The sequence below is a fragment of the Octodon degus genome, unplaced genomic scaffold, assembly GCF_000260255.1.
Source record: "Octodon degus isolate 3935 unplaced genomic scaffold, OctDeg1.0 scaffold00126, whole genome shotgun sequence".
NCBI lineage: Eukaryota > Metazoa > Chordata > Mammalia > Rodentia > Octodontidae > Octodon > Octodon degus.
The window spans coordinates 461,429-479,217 of record NW_004524702.1 but is presented as its reverse complement, the minus strand read 5'-3'; the positions used below and the strand labels follow the sequence as shown (position 1 = coordinate 479,217).

Below are 17,789 nucleotides of genomic sequence, written 5' to 3'. Positions count from 1 at the left end.
AAGAATGTATGCAGTGTGTTAATTATTGAAACTGTCCTAGCGATTTGATTTGAAACTGTCTCATTGCTATTTGTTTATCAATAAAATTATGAAAAAAAAAAAGAATCCAGGTAGAAATGTTGAGTCAAACACTTGGGAGTGCCTTGCTCACTGCAGCATGTGGGGTTTTTTGTTTGTTTGTTTGTTTTTAATGGCATGCGTGTTTTATTGGCCTCATGAAAAACTTATTTCATTAAACGAACATGGTAATTTCTGCTTATTCAGTGTCTATCATAAAATACATTCTCAGGGCCAGCCAGATAGCTCAGCCACCTAAAGCACCTGCTTAGGCAGGGTGCAGTCGCTGGGATTTGATCCCCGGCATGCCGTGCCAAGCGGGCCCACCCCCGGGAAATGCTTAGTCAGCGATTAAGACTGGGTGTGGTGGTGCACCCCTGTAATCCCAGCACTTGGGAGGCTGAAAACAGGAGAATCACTACGACTCCGAGCTACATAGTGAGACCCTGTAGACCCTGCACTAAATACATTAAAAAAAAAATAAACAAAATACATTTTCAAAATTCTGTAGGGATTTAAGTAACTGGACAAAGACAAATTAGTTTGGAAAGACCATCTTTCAATGAAAGAGAAAATGAGTTCCACTTAGAAATGCACCAGTAGAACTATATTTGCATTAAAGAATAGAGCTATAATTTCATTCCATTTATTTTCAAGCTGTAAAATTTTTCATTCATACCAACTTTTCCATGTCTGTCTATGTAAAGTATGCTTTGGAAATGAGTTAATAGTCTTTGTTTGTCCTCTTCAATCTGTTAAGAAACTCCTGAGAGTGCTCACAAGCATCTAGATAACCAGCACGTTTTCTCCTTGGAGCAAACTTCAGAGCCTCTTCCCAATAACCAGTGTTTTTCAGACATAACAAAATCCATGTAATTTGACCTAAGGTAAGATTTTTGTTACCAGTGCCCCACTGTAAATATTTACCTAATGGAAGGCATTTTGTTGCTGGGTTTCACAGTTTTGCTCCAGTTACACAGATACCTGACTGCGTCTTATCAACAAATGACCCAACCACATATATTTTGTCATGTTTGTATGGAGTCATAGCATTGGAAAATCTGCAGTTAAATATGAAATACTGTCCTTTAGGAATAAAGCTATGTAAGACTTCCTGTTGCTCTTAAAGACTGTCCCATTTTTCTCTGTAATGCCTAACTCTTGATGGTAAGCACTGTTTATTTTAAGGTTGCAGCATTCGTTTTTGCATCTTAATGAACTTACCTTTTTGTCTTATTTCAAAATTTCAGGGTACTTTTCTATTTTAGTGATGGTTTTCTTGTAAGATACTTTGAACAACTTTAAGCAGAAGAGGTCAAAAATTAAAATGTTTAAAACCGTATTCTGCACATTAAAGCAGACTGGGCAAGTCCCTTCCAAAAGGTCCCACGGGGACAGATTCCTACCACGTGGAATGGCGTCCCCACGGTGGTGGAGGGCTGAGGACCAAGTGGTGAGTGTGGAAAACGAGGGCCTTCTGCAGCGCAGGCCGCACCTGCTAGTGCTGTGCCTGCACTCACTGGCCCTGAGCTGTGTGCTCAGCAGAGGTCGGCTCTGCCCACCGTGCAGTCTGGTCTAGGGGAGACAAGGGACCGGGCACAATTTGTGCCCTCACTCTGCCCCCTTCTCAGGCCACCGGTCCTTCCTCCTTGAGAGTTGGCTACCAATATACACTCTTTAAATTTTTATTTTGGTGTTTTTAGGAAGATGGACTGTCCTACAATATGTTTCAAAAGACAAGAAAATGTTCTCTCACTGTTTTTTGTTTTTTTTTTTTTTGTATTTAGTATAGGGTCTACAGGGTTTATAGGGTCTCACCACACAGATTGGACTCAGTGATCCTCCTGTTGTCAGCCTCCCAAGAGCTGGGATTTCAGGCGTGCACCACCATACCCAGTCTCAGTCACCATCTCAGCATGCCCTGGGGTCGGGGCTGGCCTGGCACGCTGGGGGTTGAACCCTGGTCCCGGTGATTTGCTTTTAACATGACAAGAAGGGGTGAAGAGAAACTGCCCAGGTTTGGTGCTGTGACAGCAGTGTCCCTGAGAGTGCCCACCAAGATAGTGGGAATGGACATGGAGGGAAGGGACACTGCGTCCTGCTGTGTCACAGGAGGTGTGTGGCCTCACACTGCAGTGTCCATGGAGAACTTGTGGGGCATCGTGTCCTCCTGTGCTCCTCTCTTTGCCCAGAGTCACCGCTGTCCTGTGCACAACGTGAGAGAGCCCTGTCCCCCGCCAGCATGCCTCCCTCCCTCCAGAGTCTCAGCAGTGACGAGGGAGTCCATGCAGAGCATTTCCTGTGGCACTGCTCTCTGGCATGAGGGCTCAAGGGCTTTCCCAGGAGAACCCTGCATGCTCCCTTCCTCAACAACTACACGGGTTCCAAGGCACCAATGCGGCAGTCTGTCTCCAGTCATGCAAGAGGCTAGTGTGATGTCCTGAGGAAGCCATGGGAAAACATCCAGGCCTCAAAATATCTAACTCTCCTATAACCTTGTGCTGTTCCCAAAGCCTAGCAAGAACTTAAGTGAGAGACTTTGGCACCAGTGAGCTGGTAGGGAGAGTGGTGGGCATTGCTGGTGGCAGAGTAAGCTCATGGGATCTGTGAGGATGCAAGGAGAAGCTGTTTCAGAAGAGCCAGAGTGATGCCCAGCTGTCACCTGGAGCTGTGCCCCCAGCTTTCTTACAAAAATAGCCAAAGCCAAAGGATGCCCCATATGGATGTGCATGGACAAAGTGTCTGCAGTTACAAAGTAAAGATGGGAGAAGAAATACCATGTTTAAGATGATGAAAACAGCTTAATAAATTGTGCAGATTTTGTATAACTCTACATACTCAAGCAAAATGGCAATGGGAAGTAGATGTGACCATGATCTCCGCTGAGAATGTGGGTCTGGAGGAAGATGACACAGACAGGACCCTGGGTGACGACTCACTGTGCTGGCCGCTGATAAGCAGCCACAAGAGTCAGCACTGCACTCTCGTCATCACCTCTCAGGCACGCAGGGAGGAGGGGAGGCTGCGTTCCCTGGGGCCCACCCTGCTCACCACAGGATAGCAGTGAGGTTGTCCAAGCAGACGCCAGGCTCCCAGCCTCCTGTGCACAGGCAAGCTTGATTCTGCCTCCTCTGTCCGTGGCTAGAGATAGCCCGCTCGACATCTACTGTGCATAGTCTGCCCACAGCTGCAGGTGCTCAGTAACCCTGGACTCCACCCAGACAGGGCTGTGACCCTGAAAGCAACGGGCCAACTTCTGCTCAGCATAGCTCGCGCTTGTCCTCAGAGCATCTGTGACACATTCCTTCCGAGCCACTGCTTAGCTGACACGACTCCAGAGCCACAGACACAGTTGTGGCCACTGAGATCAAAGCCCTCAGAAGTTAAAGCATTTTTGAGCTCACTAGGGACAGACAGACCCCTCAAAGCCAGGTTCTGGGCTCGATGCTCTGCCTGCGACGGTCACCAGGTGAGGTTTTTCCTTTCTGATGAGTGCCGACTCAAAGGCATGCGCCTCCAGGAAGCGGTTTCTCTCCCCATCTCAACTCTGGCGATTTCTGCTAATCAACTGAAAATGATTGTTTTTATTCCTGGCCTGGTTTTAGAAATATTTTCTGGAAGGGACAAATATTTAGTCACTGCTTTCTCAATCACATAAGTAATAAGCATTGATTCTAGGAACTTTGGGAGGCCCAGAGCAGCGAGAAGCATACAGAGCTGTGTTCCACCCCAAGAAGCCAGCATTTTCATGCACACAGACCTGCATGTCTGCCCTGGATGTCTAACACCGTTCCTCTCATGCTGGAGCAGAAGGGTGTGCAGCAGGGAGGTGCCCAGCTACAGAGGCGGGCTGTGAGCTCTCTGTACTCAGTCATTGGCGCTCGCAGGCCCAGCGCACAACCTCACCCAAGGGAGTGGGAGCAGTGAGGACGTCTGCCACAGAGTCCTCAGAAAGCAGGCATCCTCTGCAGGAAGATCCCATGGCATATGCTTTATGACTTTCCATTCATTAATTTAAAAAAATTCACCCAGAGTGAATGAAGTAGGACCTCCAGGGATCAAAGATTTTCATTATAATCAGTGATTTATTAGAAGGCTAAAATTCTCAGAAAAGAACTGGGGCCAGCACTCACAGACCACCTCAATCCTGCTCCCTGCAAATGGTGAAGCCCCTGGGTGGGAGCGGGCTATGGACACCCAGGGAAGTCTTCTCTAGACCAAGACCTGTCATGGGTCCCCAGGGTGCAAAGTGGTGGGATCTCAGGATGCACTATGAGAGGCCCAGGGTGTAGAGTGGAGAGTCTTCCAGGGTGCAATGTGGGGCTCCCTCTGACTCACCCACAAGGAATTCACAGTGAGTGCACTGGTGGAGGTGGGGCCTGACTGGAGGGAGTGATTACTCCCTCTCCTGCTCTTCTACTCGCCCCTTCCTGGCTGCAGGATGAGAGCTATTTTCCTGTACCCAGTCCCATGATGTCCCCACCTCAACAGCACAAAAGCAGTGGAGCAGGCCAACTGTGGGCAGAAATCTGCGAGCCAAACAAACTCTCCTTCAGGCTGTGCCAGGTGTTCATTCGATCGCAGCCATGGAAAGCTGCCCAACCTGTGTCTAAGATCCATGGGCAAAGATGTCCTGTCAGCTCTCTTATGCCAGCTAGCACTGAGGAGCAGCCTTGTCCCGCACTAGGAGGGGGACACAACCATGGATGCGATCCCCCAGTGAAACTCAACACAGGGGCCAAGTGGCCGTGCTGAGCAGGACAGGATGGGCTTTAATGGACCAACCTCTAAACACCAGCTGGCTTAAGCCCACAAGTCTTCCATTCTCTTCTCTCCCTTCCTGCGCACCTCCATTGTACTCGTGTGTGCTGGCAGGAGGTTCTGTTCTACACAGCCAGCCAAAGCTCAAGCTCCTGGACACATCACTGTCTCCTGGTTGCACAGAACTTTCCCACCAGCAACTTAGCGGAGAGCAAGAAGAGTCTCCCCAAAGCACACAACACACACCTTTGTGCTCAGAGTCTACAGGCCAGAACCCTTCGCCCAGTTCCAAGCCTACTGCAGAGGAGCCTGGAATGCAGGGGCATAAGATGTGGCGGGCTCACTAGTCCTACATACATGCACCACGCGTGTCGACACAGAACACAGAGCCAAGTTGCACACAGACTCAAGCCACAGAGTAACACACACTGCATGGGCCGACGATGCTCAGGAGACCAAGTGAGCCGCTTGCTGGGCACTGTTGAGGCCTGCGCAGTCGCATAAAGAGTGAAGACATGCAGTGATAAGGGTGCTGTGTCCGAGTGTGGCGCCTCTGGGTGAGGGAGGGATACGCAGCCAGAGAAGGGTGCTGGGGCTCCCACAGAACCTGCACTGCTTCCAGTCACAAGTTGAATGAAGGATCCACATGTTTTGTTGCAGCACTGTTAATTCTCTTTGTATAACTTTACTATTACACAGGAAATGTAAAAGCATTGCATACTAAAGATGAAACTCATGTTTTTAAGGTAAGAATGTGGCCGCGTGCCATTAACTTAGCTTGATGATTAAATATTTTCCGTGAGCTGCGTGTGGCGGCACACACCTGTAACCCCTGCACTGGGAGGCCGAGGCTAGCCTAGGCTATGTAGTGAGCTCTAGGTCAGCCTAAGCTACCTAGCAAGACTCTGCTTCAGAAAAATTTCGTTGCGCAGAAAAACATGAAACGCACACTGGGACACGGCCCAAATGGTTTTCCTGCATGTCTGCATCACAGCTGCATATGCTGTTTAGTTCCAGGGCCGCTGAAACTCAGAATCCACTTGAGGTTATTAAGTGGTGACGGAGGTCAGTCACCCTCAGACCGGCACGGGGGCCCCTGGGAAGCCTTTAGCAGTACTCAGCCTCCTCACCCGCCACAGCCAATGCGGTGTCTCCAGCCGCCCTAGGTCAGCCCTGAGAAAGAAGCCATGGAAGTTAATTTTATAAAAAATATATCACCTTGCAGTGCTAAAAAAAGCAGTACTATACACTGAGAAAATGGCCTGTTGCTCAGAGCACTAACATTGCAGTGAATGTCTTATGAAGTAAAAGGAATCTCTTCTCAGCAACCTCACCATGAGAACAGGAACCCAGCTCCCAGATGAGGCCGTGGGGCCCCACCAGGCATCTATGGGCCTGTTTGTTTCTCTTCCTGCGTAAACAGTGCAGGAACCTCGCTCTCACCAAAACTGAATGTTGAATAACTTGCCTAGGGGCGTCAGCAAAGCAGTGGCTAATCCAGGACTCGAACCCAGCACCAGCTACAGAGTGCTCAAGACTCGGTGGATGAATGAGAATGGCGAAGAGCTTGGGAGGTCACCATGCCCGGCCCTCCTCAGGATGTCGCTGGCATAGAGGGCTGTCACTCTGGACCCTGTCTGTCATTCAGGCTCCCAAGGCAGCCCCTAAGCAGAGGTCTGGATGTTGGGTAAGGACGGTTGGAGAGGTTCACAATGTCCTGAGCGGGAGTCACTGAGTCACCTGCTCCCTGCACTTACAGGCCAGAGTCTTCCTGTGGGCCCAGGAGCTGGTGACATGCAGTCTGCCTAGGACACACGTGGCCATAGCACTCAGGGCTCTGCTCTACTAGGCAAGAGACGATTTCCAATCCTCCCATGAAGTGCAGCCTCAGCCCACGCACGCTCCAGTCACAGGCCTGTGGGGATGAGCAGGCTGACGGAAGACGCTGGCAGCCTCCCCTCAGGATTGGGCTTCTCTGAAACAGTGAGGAGGCTCTTCCTGTGTATGCAGAGCCCAGCAGACCAAGGGCAGGTGTGAGGGACAGGAGGGGATGAACAGTGGTGGGTTGTGGGCTGCCCAGTTGACAGCAGTCCATGGTGGTGAGGGGATGCTCTTCAGGGTTCCTGCGAGGCCAGCAGAGCCACAACTGCGTCATGGCCAGCAGGGAGAACAACAGGGGATGCCTTCACCAAGCAGCTCCTTGTCCAGGGCTGAAAAGCAAGTGTCCACCATTTAACCCTCACCTCCAAGCAGCCCTGAGGAAGCCCTTCCCATAGAAGGAAATCAAAGTACCTTTTCATAGAGCAAAGTTGTTCAACTTTGAATGTCTTTTTTTTTTTTTTTTTTTTTTTTTTTTTGAGTACCAAGGATTGAACTCTGGACCTTGCACTTGGCAGGCAGGTGTTTATGCTGCGGAGCTACATCCCTGGCCCAATGCTGTCTGACTTATGTAAAAATCTCATAGCAATCTGTGATCTAGTATTTTTAGTGGGCGTTTAGGTCCTCTTTCAATTTTTCTGAAAGCCAAGAATCAGAAACTGCCTGACATACAAGGGAAGTCATTTTCCAGTTCTGAGAGTTCCACACTTTCTTCAATTCCATTTCTGAACGCTCCGGAGGTTCTCTCTTGGGACACTTGGCTTTCATGAGATTTGGGATGGACTAGGCCTGTTTTCCTCAAGGGAGAGAAGGATGCTTCTGAAAAGGGAGGTGCATACTGTCTTGACCAGATCAGTGTTGGAAAGGACAAACAGGAAAGCTGAAAATTTGGAAAAAATTCCAGTAGGATTATCTGCATGACCTATGAAACCTGGAGAGAAATCCCCGTTACAATGGCATGAGTAAAATCTCTTTTCAGTGGTCTCTTTGATTGCTTCTCAAAAACCTTAAGACTGATCCTGGAGGCAGAGCCAAAGCCAGCCTCTGACACTGGCACTATAGCCAGGTAGGCGCACGAGTGGGCACTGGCTGCAGGGCCCTACTGAGCCTGAGTCCGGAGCGCTGAGGTGAGGGGCCTCGTGTGACGCACAGGCCCTGCCACATACTTGTGCTCCCTGGCTTTGCCACGCTGTATCAGTTAGGGTTATTTAGAGCAGCAGAAGCAACGTGAAATGTGCGTGTAATTACACGAGGTGCTATTTGGAGGGGTTACAGGGTCAGAGATGGGAAAGTCCTAGGGGCTGGCTGCAGGACCAGAGGCAGGAGAACCCAAAGTGGCCACCTCTTGCTCTCTGATCCAGGTGCAGCCAAAGTCCAAGGCTAGGAGCTCACTGTGGAATCACCTGTGGGAATCCACTGGAAAGCCAAGGAAATCAGAGACCAATGTCCAGAGGCGACACTGAACACGGAGCACTTCCACAAGAGCCACTTCCTCCTCCTTCCCCTTTTCATTCTGTCCAGGCTACAAGCCTGTGGGCTGGTGCCACCCACATCCAGGGGTGGTCTTCCCTCCTTGGCTTGCAGCATGTCAGTCATCTACAGACACGCCCAGAGCTTGCTTATCTGCTAGGCAGTGCTGACTCACTTTCAGTGGATAAGTCACAGTGAATAAGCACACACCTCACTTATACCTGCACCCCATGGTGTGCCTACCACCATTCCCTTCTCTTTGCTACACATACCTCAGTCATGATGTAGTGGAAACCCTGTTTTTGTGCACAGGGGATTTTAGAAAATGTAGAACTCATGAATTCTTTTTCTTGAAGGTTCTACTTAATTATCAAGTAGATCTTCCAGTTTCAAAGTATAACATTTAAATAAGTGTGCAAGATTAAACAACATGTAGGAAACCACATCCTCATCTGAGTTCAGACTCAGGTGGTTACCTCCTCTCTACCGTGTTTGTTAAAATATTACCTTTCAGGTCTGCTTCCATAACTTCTGGATCAATTATGATTCTTTGGTTATGTTAGAAGCAGTAGGAAGGAGTACTGGAGAAGTTCTGTGAAAAGAACTTAGTGGAAGGATCTGATCCCTTGAAGATCTGAGGGAAACCCTGCACACCAAAGACTCAGGAGCAGGATGCAGGTCTGAATCACCTGAACTCATGGCCAGTGTCCCATCACCAGTCTCGGGGGACTCAGCTCTAACTTCGCTGCTGGACACATCACTCTATCCAAGATCATGTTCCCAGACAGGGGTGGCCTCCTTGGTGTTGTGGGGCCACCTGCTCACTGAGGTGTCCATACAATTTTCCATGCCTGTCTCCTCTCCCTGCACTGCCCAACCCAATGGCTGCTTGGGTACACTGCAACGTGTGTCCTTCCAGCCCCCAGCCTGTGGGTAAACAGACACACATCTAGGTCATCTGATCACCGCTGTGCCTGGGCCTGGTCGAGGGCTCCACCTGCACATGGCTCATCACTCCTCCCTAGGGTCCAGGGACGCCAGCGGGAAGCCCAGAGTGCTCTCCTTCTGGCCCCCACTCAAAGGGCAAAGGACCACGGGCTAGAGCCTCCCACTGCCAGGGCAGCCAGGCCCACTCGCAGTTCCTGGGTCAGTGCCTCTCCAGGCCCACACCTACGTCCTCCCTGGAGGACCCTGCCTCCTGGACGTCCAGGTCACACACTGTCCCCTGCTGGATGCACAGGACAAGCAGCTCCTCGGTCCCCCTTGCAGCCCTGTCCAGGCCATGCAGGGGACACATGGGGTACACTCCCTCAGTCTGTCCTGTCTGCAGCTCCTGAGACTTTGGAGGTCAGAAGTCCAAACTGTGCAGGATGGGCTGGTGGGGAACAGGCTTACCTCGCCTGAAACAGCCCTTTCTGAAGCACTGACCTCGTTTCTTCTGTCTTATTTTCCTGTTTTCCTTATTTCAGTTATTACCTGCACATGTAGGGTTTAACCTTTCCCATGTGCTCCTGAGCCAGACACATCATTGTGAAGGCCTCACCAGAGTCTATCAGGCTGACTGCATCTTAATCCACTTCCATAATCTACTGTTGGGTGTTTATGCTTTTTTTTTGTTTATGCTTTTTATATTACAAATAATTCAGTTCAATTTAGGCATTTAAAATACTGTTATGTTGTTGTACGTTCTCAACAACAGACTCACAGGGCCTAGGAGCCTGGCCCAGAAGGCTCTGCCCTTAGCCTCCGCCAGCCACAGAGAGGCGCCCTTCCTTCACTTTAGCCTGGCAACACCAAGGAGAAGGAGTTTTAAAAGATTTAATGAGAAAAATATTCTACTTGAAGCAAATCTCGACTCCTTTTATTTCTTGTGAGTTTTAGGATTTCCCACTTATTTGTTTGCTTGCAGAAGTTCTTAACTCGTGGCCATCATAGTTTAATGGTATATCACTCCATTCTACATATTACACTTTTTCTTTTTGTCTTTTGGAGACAGGCTCTTGCTGTGCAGTCCAGGCTGGCTTTGAGCTCACTATGTGGCCAAGGCTGATCTCGAACTTGCAACAATCCTGCCCAGCCTCCTCATGCTGGGATTGCAGGCGTGCACCACCATTGCCTGGCAAGGTGTGGTATTCCTGAAACCCACCAAACAGATTACGCAAATCAGTGAACCACGCGTGGTGTGGATGCCCCTAATGAGAGAGCAGGCAGAAATGCAGGATGTACAAGGAGCAGTCAGAGCCCTCAGCTCGCTCAGGAAAGCAGAGTGAACACCACAGGCATAATGGGGGCTCTGAGGTCAGCTCTAAGAAAAATTTTTTCTTTCCAGGAAAACACTCCCAAATTGGTCTGTTAAAGGTAAAAGTACAAAATGACAAAAATCAGAACAATTTTCATAATGAAGCAACGAATTACAAAGTCAGTTTGTTCCCAAGAAAAATAGGATGTAATCCTTGAAGCAACACCGCTGGCAAGAGCACTGCCGATATGCACGGGCCGGGCGCACTCTGCGCTTCAGCAACCAGCATCTGTCCTTGCTCTGATGTTGGAATGAGTTCAGTCAATAAGCTGTCAGGAAGACATATTTGTGCATGACAAAATGACAAAGGAATGACTCAGTAATTTCTGTTTGCTAGATAGCTTCCAAAATAAGTCATCCTTCATTCATTCTATCATAAATTCTTCTGATGCTTGCTAACCTCCCAAGGCTACAATTCTAATCAGACAACAGAAATGCACTGGAACGCACAATGTGCAGGCCGCTGGAGAGCTAGCCACATGGCTACAGCTGCAGCTACAGCCACCGAAAGGAAGTTAGAAGACTCTCAAAATCAGACAGGGGAGTTGGCTCAGTGGAATGAGCGCTTCCCTGGCAAGTGCAAGGACCTGAGTTCAATCCCGGTTCTGCAAAAAAAAAAATCAGACAGAGCATCCTGCTGACCGTTTCACTGAGGTGAAGAGAAGACGCTGAAGCTGCAGACAGCCCTGCGGCAGCACTGCCTACGGCTCTGCAGGCCGCGTTCCTCATCCTGGTACTGACTTGGGGGCGCCCTGCAGACACCCGGGCTGTGCCACAGCTGGGCACGCCCCATGCTGTGCACTGCCATGCCCAGCGCCAGCCCCCTAGTCTTCTGGGATGAGAATTGTTGCCACTATAATGAGGCACGGTGCACAGCCCCTCAAAACAGACACACAGAGGAGCCACTGAATAAACAGTGAAGAATGAAATGAAGGCAGCGAAAGTGGGTGAGTTTATGTCCCGAAGGGACATGTGCAGTGGGTAGCCCAGAGTGAAACGCAGCTCTGCCTGCGGCTGTGTGCGGCTGCAGTGAACGATTTCATCAACTGCATGCACGTGCACACGCACACACATACGCACGCACGCGCGCGCGCACGCTCACGTGAGGGCTCTGGGCACCGCCCCGTCCTCCTGCTCAGCCTCCGAGCTTTTCATACTAGGATCTTGGCTGTGTGAGGAGAGGAAGCAGCAGGGTCCTGGCCACAGCACCCTCCACAGCAGAGGCCAGTGCGGCACGATGGTGCCCAGCAGATGCCTGAGCCAGTGTGGTGTGAGACTCGCCTACCTGTGGATGCCGAAGCGCGATGGCAGCCACGTGTCTCGCCCTCTCCACCGCACCTCCTCCCTGCCCTGTTTCTCTCTTCACTCCTTGCCTGGGCTCCCTGTCCACCAGTTTCAGGGTCCATGGGCACTGCTGTGTCCCTGGCTCCCGGGCCTGGGCCACCTCCCATGTCCACAGTCTCCACATTGCTTCCAAATTTCAACTGCTTCCCGACACAGCCCTTTGTCCTCTCCCTGACTCACTCTGTCAAGGCCCCTCAGTGACAGCCCCTCCGCTTCCCCAGCTTTGCTAACCCCCACGCTTTCCTGCTGCCCAGTCCATGGCCCCTCCACCTCAACCTCCTTCATTATTCCCATGTCCTAACCCTGTACCCCACTGGCTCATCTCAGAGCACTGAATGACCCCAACGGGATGCAACCCATTCTCCATGCATCAGCTGAGTGTGGCTGGAGCAAACCTTACAGGAACCAGAAAGCAAGCAAACACCTGACTAGTTCCCAGGACCTGGTGGCTCCTAGCTCTGGTTTCCACTGAGTGTCTGCGTCCAGTCTGGGCCATTCTTCCACAGCTGACCTTCATGTCAGTGCCTGACCTTGTCCGGCTTTGCAGAGCAGCCATCCCTCCACACGCATACCCTGGGCCTCATCTGAGGGTCTCCCTCTGGCGGAACGGCACAGGAGACTCCACCAGGCTCCTGTAGGTGCCAGTTGGGCTGGACAGGGCAGCGCCAGCCCTGATGCTGGATGCACAACAGACCCGCAGCCTGCTAACAGCATTCTGAGCAGCTTTGCTCTGTGCAGCTTGAAGCCTGGTTCCTGGGAGCCCCAAGCTTCCTCAGTCGCTGTCCTGATCTTCCATGTGTTAGAGGACATGGGTTAGGAGCAGCTCGGGGAGGCGAGATGAGGCGGGCACAGGCAAACCCCAGTGTGTGCCCTTGAGCCATGCCTCGGGCCAGCTCGCTGTCACGGACACCAGGGAGGACAGGCACAAAACCCCTGCACTCTCCAGACACCAGCACCAGCAGGGCTTTAAGAATCCCAGAGGACACACATGCCAGACACTTGCTCAAGAAACTGCGCTTTCCCAGCTCTCACTCTCCCCAGAGTGCTCCGCTGTGTGCAGGGGGACAGGCACTGCGCGCTGGTCATGTCTTCCACATGGCAGCCACCAGCCCCTCACAGCCCTTAGCCCTGCCTGGCTTCCATGACAGTCCCCACAGACCAGCACAGTGAGTCCCACTTCCCATGCCCAGGGTCCCTGGCAGTCCAGAGCCTGGAGGAGACAGAAGTGAGGGGACAGCTGGGAGGGCGCTGCTGCCTCTCCACTCCCGGCTCCACTCACGCCTCTGCTCCCCGGGTACATCCTCACCCTGGCCTCAGCCACTCACCTGGCTTGCTGGCACACACAGCAGACCCAGGCCTTCTCGTGCTTGAGGAAGGAGCTGCAGCCCTTGCAGACGTTGAAACTGCAGTCCCTGCAGCAGCGCCGGGTGTTGACAAGGAAGGTGAAGGGCGCGCAGCAGCGCATGCAGCAATGCTCCACGAACTTCTGGTGCTTGGCGAGGATGCTGCACTTGCTGCCCTCCTCCTCCAGCTTCCGCTTCATCTCACTGGGACCCGGAAGGCAAGAAGGGAACAGCACATCAGGTGGGGGCTGGGCCCCAGCCCCTGCCCACACCCACAGCCACCAGGCCTGCAGAGGGCCTGGAGAGGAGCCCTCACTGGTTGGTGGTGTGATTCTGGGCCTCTCAGCCCAAGGAAAGCTCAGAGAACACACAGAGATGCACATATCAGAAAGCCTAGCTCGTCCTGGAACACCAAAACTTCTGCTTCATTATACCATTGGAAAGGAGCAGATTACTTGTGATAAAATCTGAGTCCTCCTCAGCCCGGCTGGGCATCTCACATTGCCCTGCTTCACTAAATCCCAAGGTGGATGCCCTGGGGCTTGGAGCATTTCCAAGTCCAGGTGAGTCAGGGTAGGTTCACAGGGGACAGGGCACTGGAAAAAAACCACCCAGGGCCTCTGAACAGAGTCACAACACCACACTGGACGCAATGGCTCTGGGGACCCCAAGAACCAGGAAAGACCCCACACAGGCAGGGGACATGGGAACCACTGACTGAAAGTCACCAGGCTCCTCAAAGTTGGCAAGTTTGGGTTTCTCATCCTACTGCAAAAGCAATGGGGTTGACAATAATGGAAGTGTTTCTCTGCTACGATCCTGATGTTACTCCTGCCGAGCTGTCGTGACGGCACTCCTATTGGTGCTGCCAGGACCCTCCTACTGCAATCACTTACTACTGTGACTCTCCTGCACTCAGTCTGTGACTACGCAGTCCACGCTGGATGTGTAGGTGATGCACGTGGCAAACATTTTCTCCCAACTATGGCCTTTCTCTACACTTACGCTGCTTCTGGCCATTGAGAGGTATTTGAGTTCTCTGCAGTTGAATCCTACTGTCTTTGTTTCATGACCCCAGGCTCTGTCATCTTTTGGGAAGCCCTGTACCCACACTGTTTGTACATGCTCAGTCGGGGCTCTGGAGGGCTGTGCCCACACCCTGCTCCTGGGCTCTGTCAGTGGGGTCAGACTCAGAAACTGGGTCTTTGGAGATGTACCTGTTAAGAGTCTGAACTTCCCTGGGCTGCTCAGGGGCTCCACACCTAATGACAAGTGTCCTGATAGAGGCACACAGAGAAGATAGAGGCAGAGATGGCATCCACGGCCACAGGCAAGGACACCTCAGTTTGCCAGCAGCCACCAAAAGCCAGGGACAGCAGTATGGAAAGGCTCTCTGAGCTGAGAAGGGGCCAGGTCTTCACCCTCACTGCAGGCTGACTCCAGAGCAACCAGGTAACACACTTCTTCTGCTTTCAGTCACCTCTTTGTGGCAATTAGTATGAGCAGCTGGAGGAAACTAGTCTAGCTCCCACGTAAAAGGAAGGCAGGGAAGGAGGGAGGGAGGAAGGAGAGAGAGAGGAGGAAGGGAGGAGGGAGGAGGGAAGGAAGAGGGAGGGAGGAGGAAGGGAGGAAAGAAAGAGAGGGAAAGAGGAGGGAGGGAGGAGGGAGGAGGGAGAGGGCAGAAGGGAAAGTACAAAACACAGGCTTTCCTCATTCTGCACCCCTATTGCTTGTTTTCTAACTCATATATCTAGGGCACTAAAACTCAGTGTGTCACTTTTGCTGTACAGGTTTGAATTAGGGCATTTTTATTGCCATGTAGTCTTACATATTTTATAATTCTTAAGTCTAAACTTTCCATGATTTTTGTTATTGAATTTTATTTTATTTATTTACATTTTGATCAGAGAAGAAAGTCTATAAGAACAAATTCCTTGGTATTGAGACTCATTGCAGTGAGGTGCTGGCGGCTTTCATGAAGTCCTGTGTGTGTGAGCGGAGTGCTTATGAGAAAAGGACGCTGGGTTTGCCTGTGCCACGCCATTCCCGAGACTCTCACTGTGTAAGTGAGGTGCACCCACTTGGACACTCTCCCTGCCTTCTTCACCCCAAAGATGCTTTTTGCCTTGAAGTCCACCTGTATGGTTTTTATGGCCCACACTAGCTTTTTAAAAAAATTGCCAGTGTGTGCCTCAGTGCGACTTTTCACATCCTTCACGTCAATACTTGTGTCACTGTGTTTCAGATGTGGAGCTTGTAAGTACCACAAATCAGAATTTCTTACTGTCACCCAATATGAGAGGTGATATACCATAGAAATTTAAGTAACTCCCATTGAGATTACTAATATATCTGGGTTTATTTTTACTACGTATCTTGGTCTTTCTGTTCATCATGTTTTATGTTTTCTCCTGCTTTCTACCAGACTGCTTTCTTTCATTTGCCTTGCTGTGATTTTATATTTTTACTTCTTTTATTGTTCACTGGTAACAAACCACCATGTACACAGTACTTGGAGGAATTTCTGGAGTTGACAACTAAATTCCCTCTGGTGTCTGGTGCTATTATTGAGAGCATTTTGGTTCACCTTTGGTTTTTGACTATAAGAATTCTTTTTTTTTTTCTTGAAGAAATACTTTTTTATCTTTATTTTTTATGAGCAAAATATATTTATTGGTGGGAAAGAAAGCTTCTGTCCAAGAGAAGGACAGGAGAAGGGCTTGAGGGGTTTGTCCCCTAATATTTTTTAAAGGGAATAAAAAATAGTAAAATAAAAAAAAATTAGAAATGATACGTTTATCTTAAGCTTTCCTAATTTAAACTCTGCAATGACTGACTTTGGGTCTGGTGTTCAGTGGTGAAAAACAATAGCAGTCATCGGAATGCATAGGTGGGATATGGTTACTGCGGTGGGCTGCACCACCCGTGACGGGCAGTTTCTCAGCAGGGCTGCAGGGTGCTCCAGCTGCTAAATCTTCCTACTCTCTGGTACCCTGCCCATTTTCTCCTGTAACGACGATGTTAAGGATGCCCATCACAACTGTTACATTGATCTTGTATCTGTCATCTGATTTTACTGTCCAAAGGTAATGGTCACAGGTAGAGTCCCCAGAGTTAAATGCAGGTGCTGTTCTAAAGTGTTTTTTGTACTGAATAACATAGCAGCATAGACAGTTACATTAGCTGTGAGAATTTCAATGTGCTTCAGAGAGATCAGTAAATAAAATAGTACACATGCAAAAAAAAAAAAAAAAAAAAAGGAAATGACACGGAATTTCACTAAACAAAATAATAGGAATTCAACAGGGATAATGCTTAATTTTTTTCTTCCTTAACTTTTTAAAAACGAACTTCGTATGCTTATGTCTGGTAATCTGAAGAATTATTCACATTGTCCATGGGAGTCATGCTACACTGTGGGCAGATGGGAGTGGGGTCTTGCAGATTAAAATCCCCAAAGCAAACCGGACTGGAGCTGCCTGCCTTCCCGAATCAGTGTCGCCCTTGCACCTCCAACACCCAGCTATGAATAGGGTAAGGTGACTGGGTCTTGAATATTCTTCACCCTAGGGAATCTGCCAAGCAAGTTTGACTGGCAGAACTGTGGCATGTTCTTCTGGTGCTGCCGTATAGGCCTGGCCATTAGGGCTGGGGATATAACTAAGCAGCATAAGCACCTGCCCAGCAAGCATGAGGTACCGAGTTCGATCCCTAGACCACAAAAACCAAAACAGCAGCAGCAAGAACAACAAAATCTGGCTGTGTCTGCCAGACTCTTTGCTTGTCCCATTTTTTGCTTCTGTTACTTTCTTTGTGGCTGAAGTTTTGTTGTCAGCGCTTTCACCAAGTTACACAGCAGCAGGTGCTGGGTTTTACTCAGGTCCAAATAGTAGTCTACAGGGGTGCAACCAGATCATGTCGAAGGTATTATTTATTATCACTCTTCTATGTTTATTATAATTACTGGCATTAAATGTTGTAATAAGAAATATAACTTAGTACGAAATCTAATTTTTCTTACTGGTCACTTTTAAAACATAAATCCTCACCTCTTCCATCCCCTTGGGACACCCCATACCACTCTGCATCTCCTCCCCAACCCCGTCCGCTGAGTAGGAATTTCTGCCATGTTCCAGGAACCCCAAGATCCAGTTCTAGCCCAAGGCCAGTGAATGTGTGGGAGAGCTTCTGGCTACCCTGTGCTGGCAGGACCTACTGGTCCCAGTCTAGGTGCAGCATGGGTGAGACCCTCTTTCAACTTCTTGGGACGCCCCCATCACTCTGTAGTACCCCCACCCTGCTCACAAGAAGGAATTTCTGTCACGTTCCGGGAACCCCCAGATCCAGTCCTAGCCTAGGCCTGGTGAGTGTGTGGGAGAGGTGCCTCTCCCCCCTACTCTACCTTGTCCCTCCCAGACTCAGCTCAGGCCTGGCATACAGGCCTGGGGTGAAACCCATCAGCTGCAATCCCTGCAGAGAGTGTAGGGGACAGAACCAACCAGCTAGTCCAGGAGCAGAACATCTTGCCAGAGGGGCACAACAGGCTCATCCCCAAGGGCAGCAACAGGAAGAAACTGAACATAGCAGCCAGACCCAAACCAGGCACAACTGGACATATCAGAACTTTGTAGATCTGC

At 50.1% G+C, this 17,789-nt stretch overlaps 1 protein-coding gene across 3 annotated transcripts in view; it reads right to left on the bottom strand.

Annotated features, from left to right (window-relative positions):
- Myrip (myosin VIIA and Rab interacting protein) overlaps positions 1-17,789 on the bottom strand; it is a 173,579-nt gene that overhangs the window by 89,383 nt on the left and 66,407 nt on the right. For all 3 annotated transcript variants that reach the window (XM_023700819.1, XM_023700820.1, XM_023700821.1), the window contains exon 2: positions 13,135-13,356. In XM_023700819.1, the coding sequence (XP_023556587.1) occupies positions 13,135-13,356 (222 nt within the window). The remainder of the gene's footprint in view (positions 1-13,134; positions 13,357-17,789) is intronic.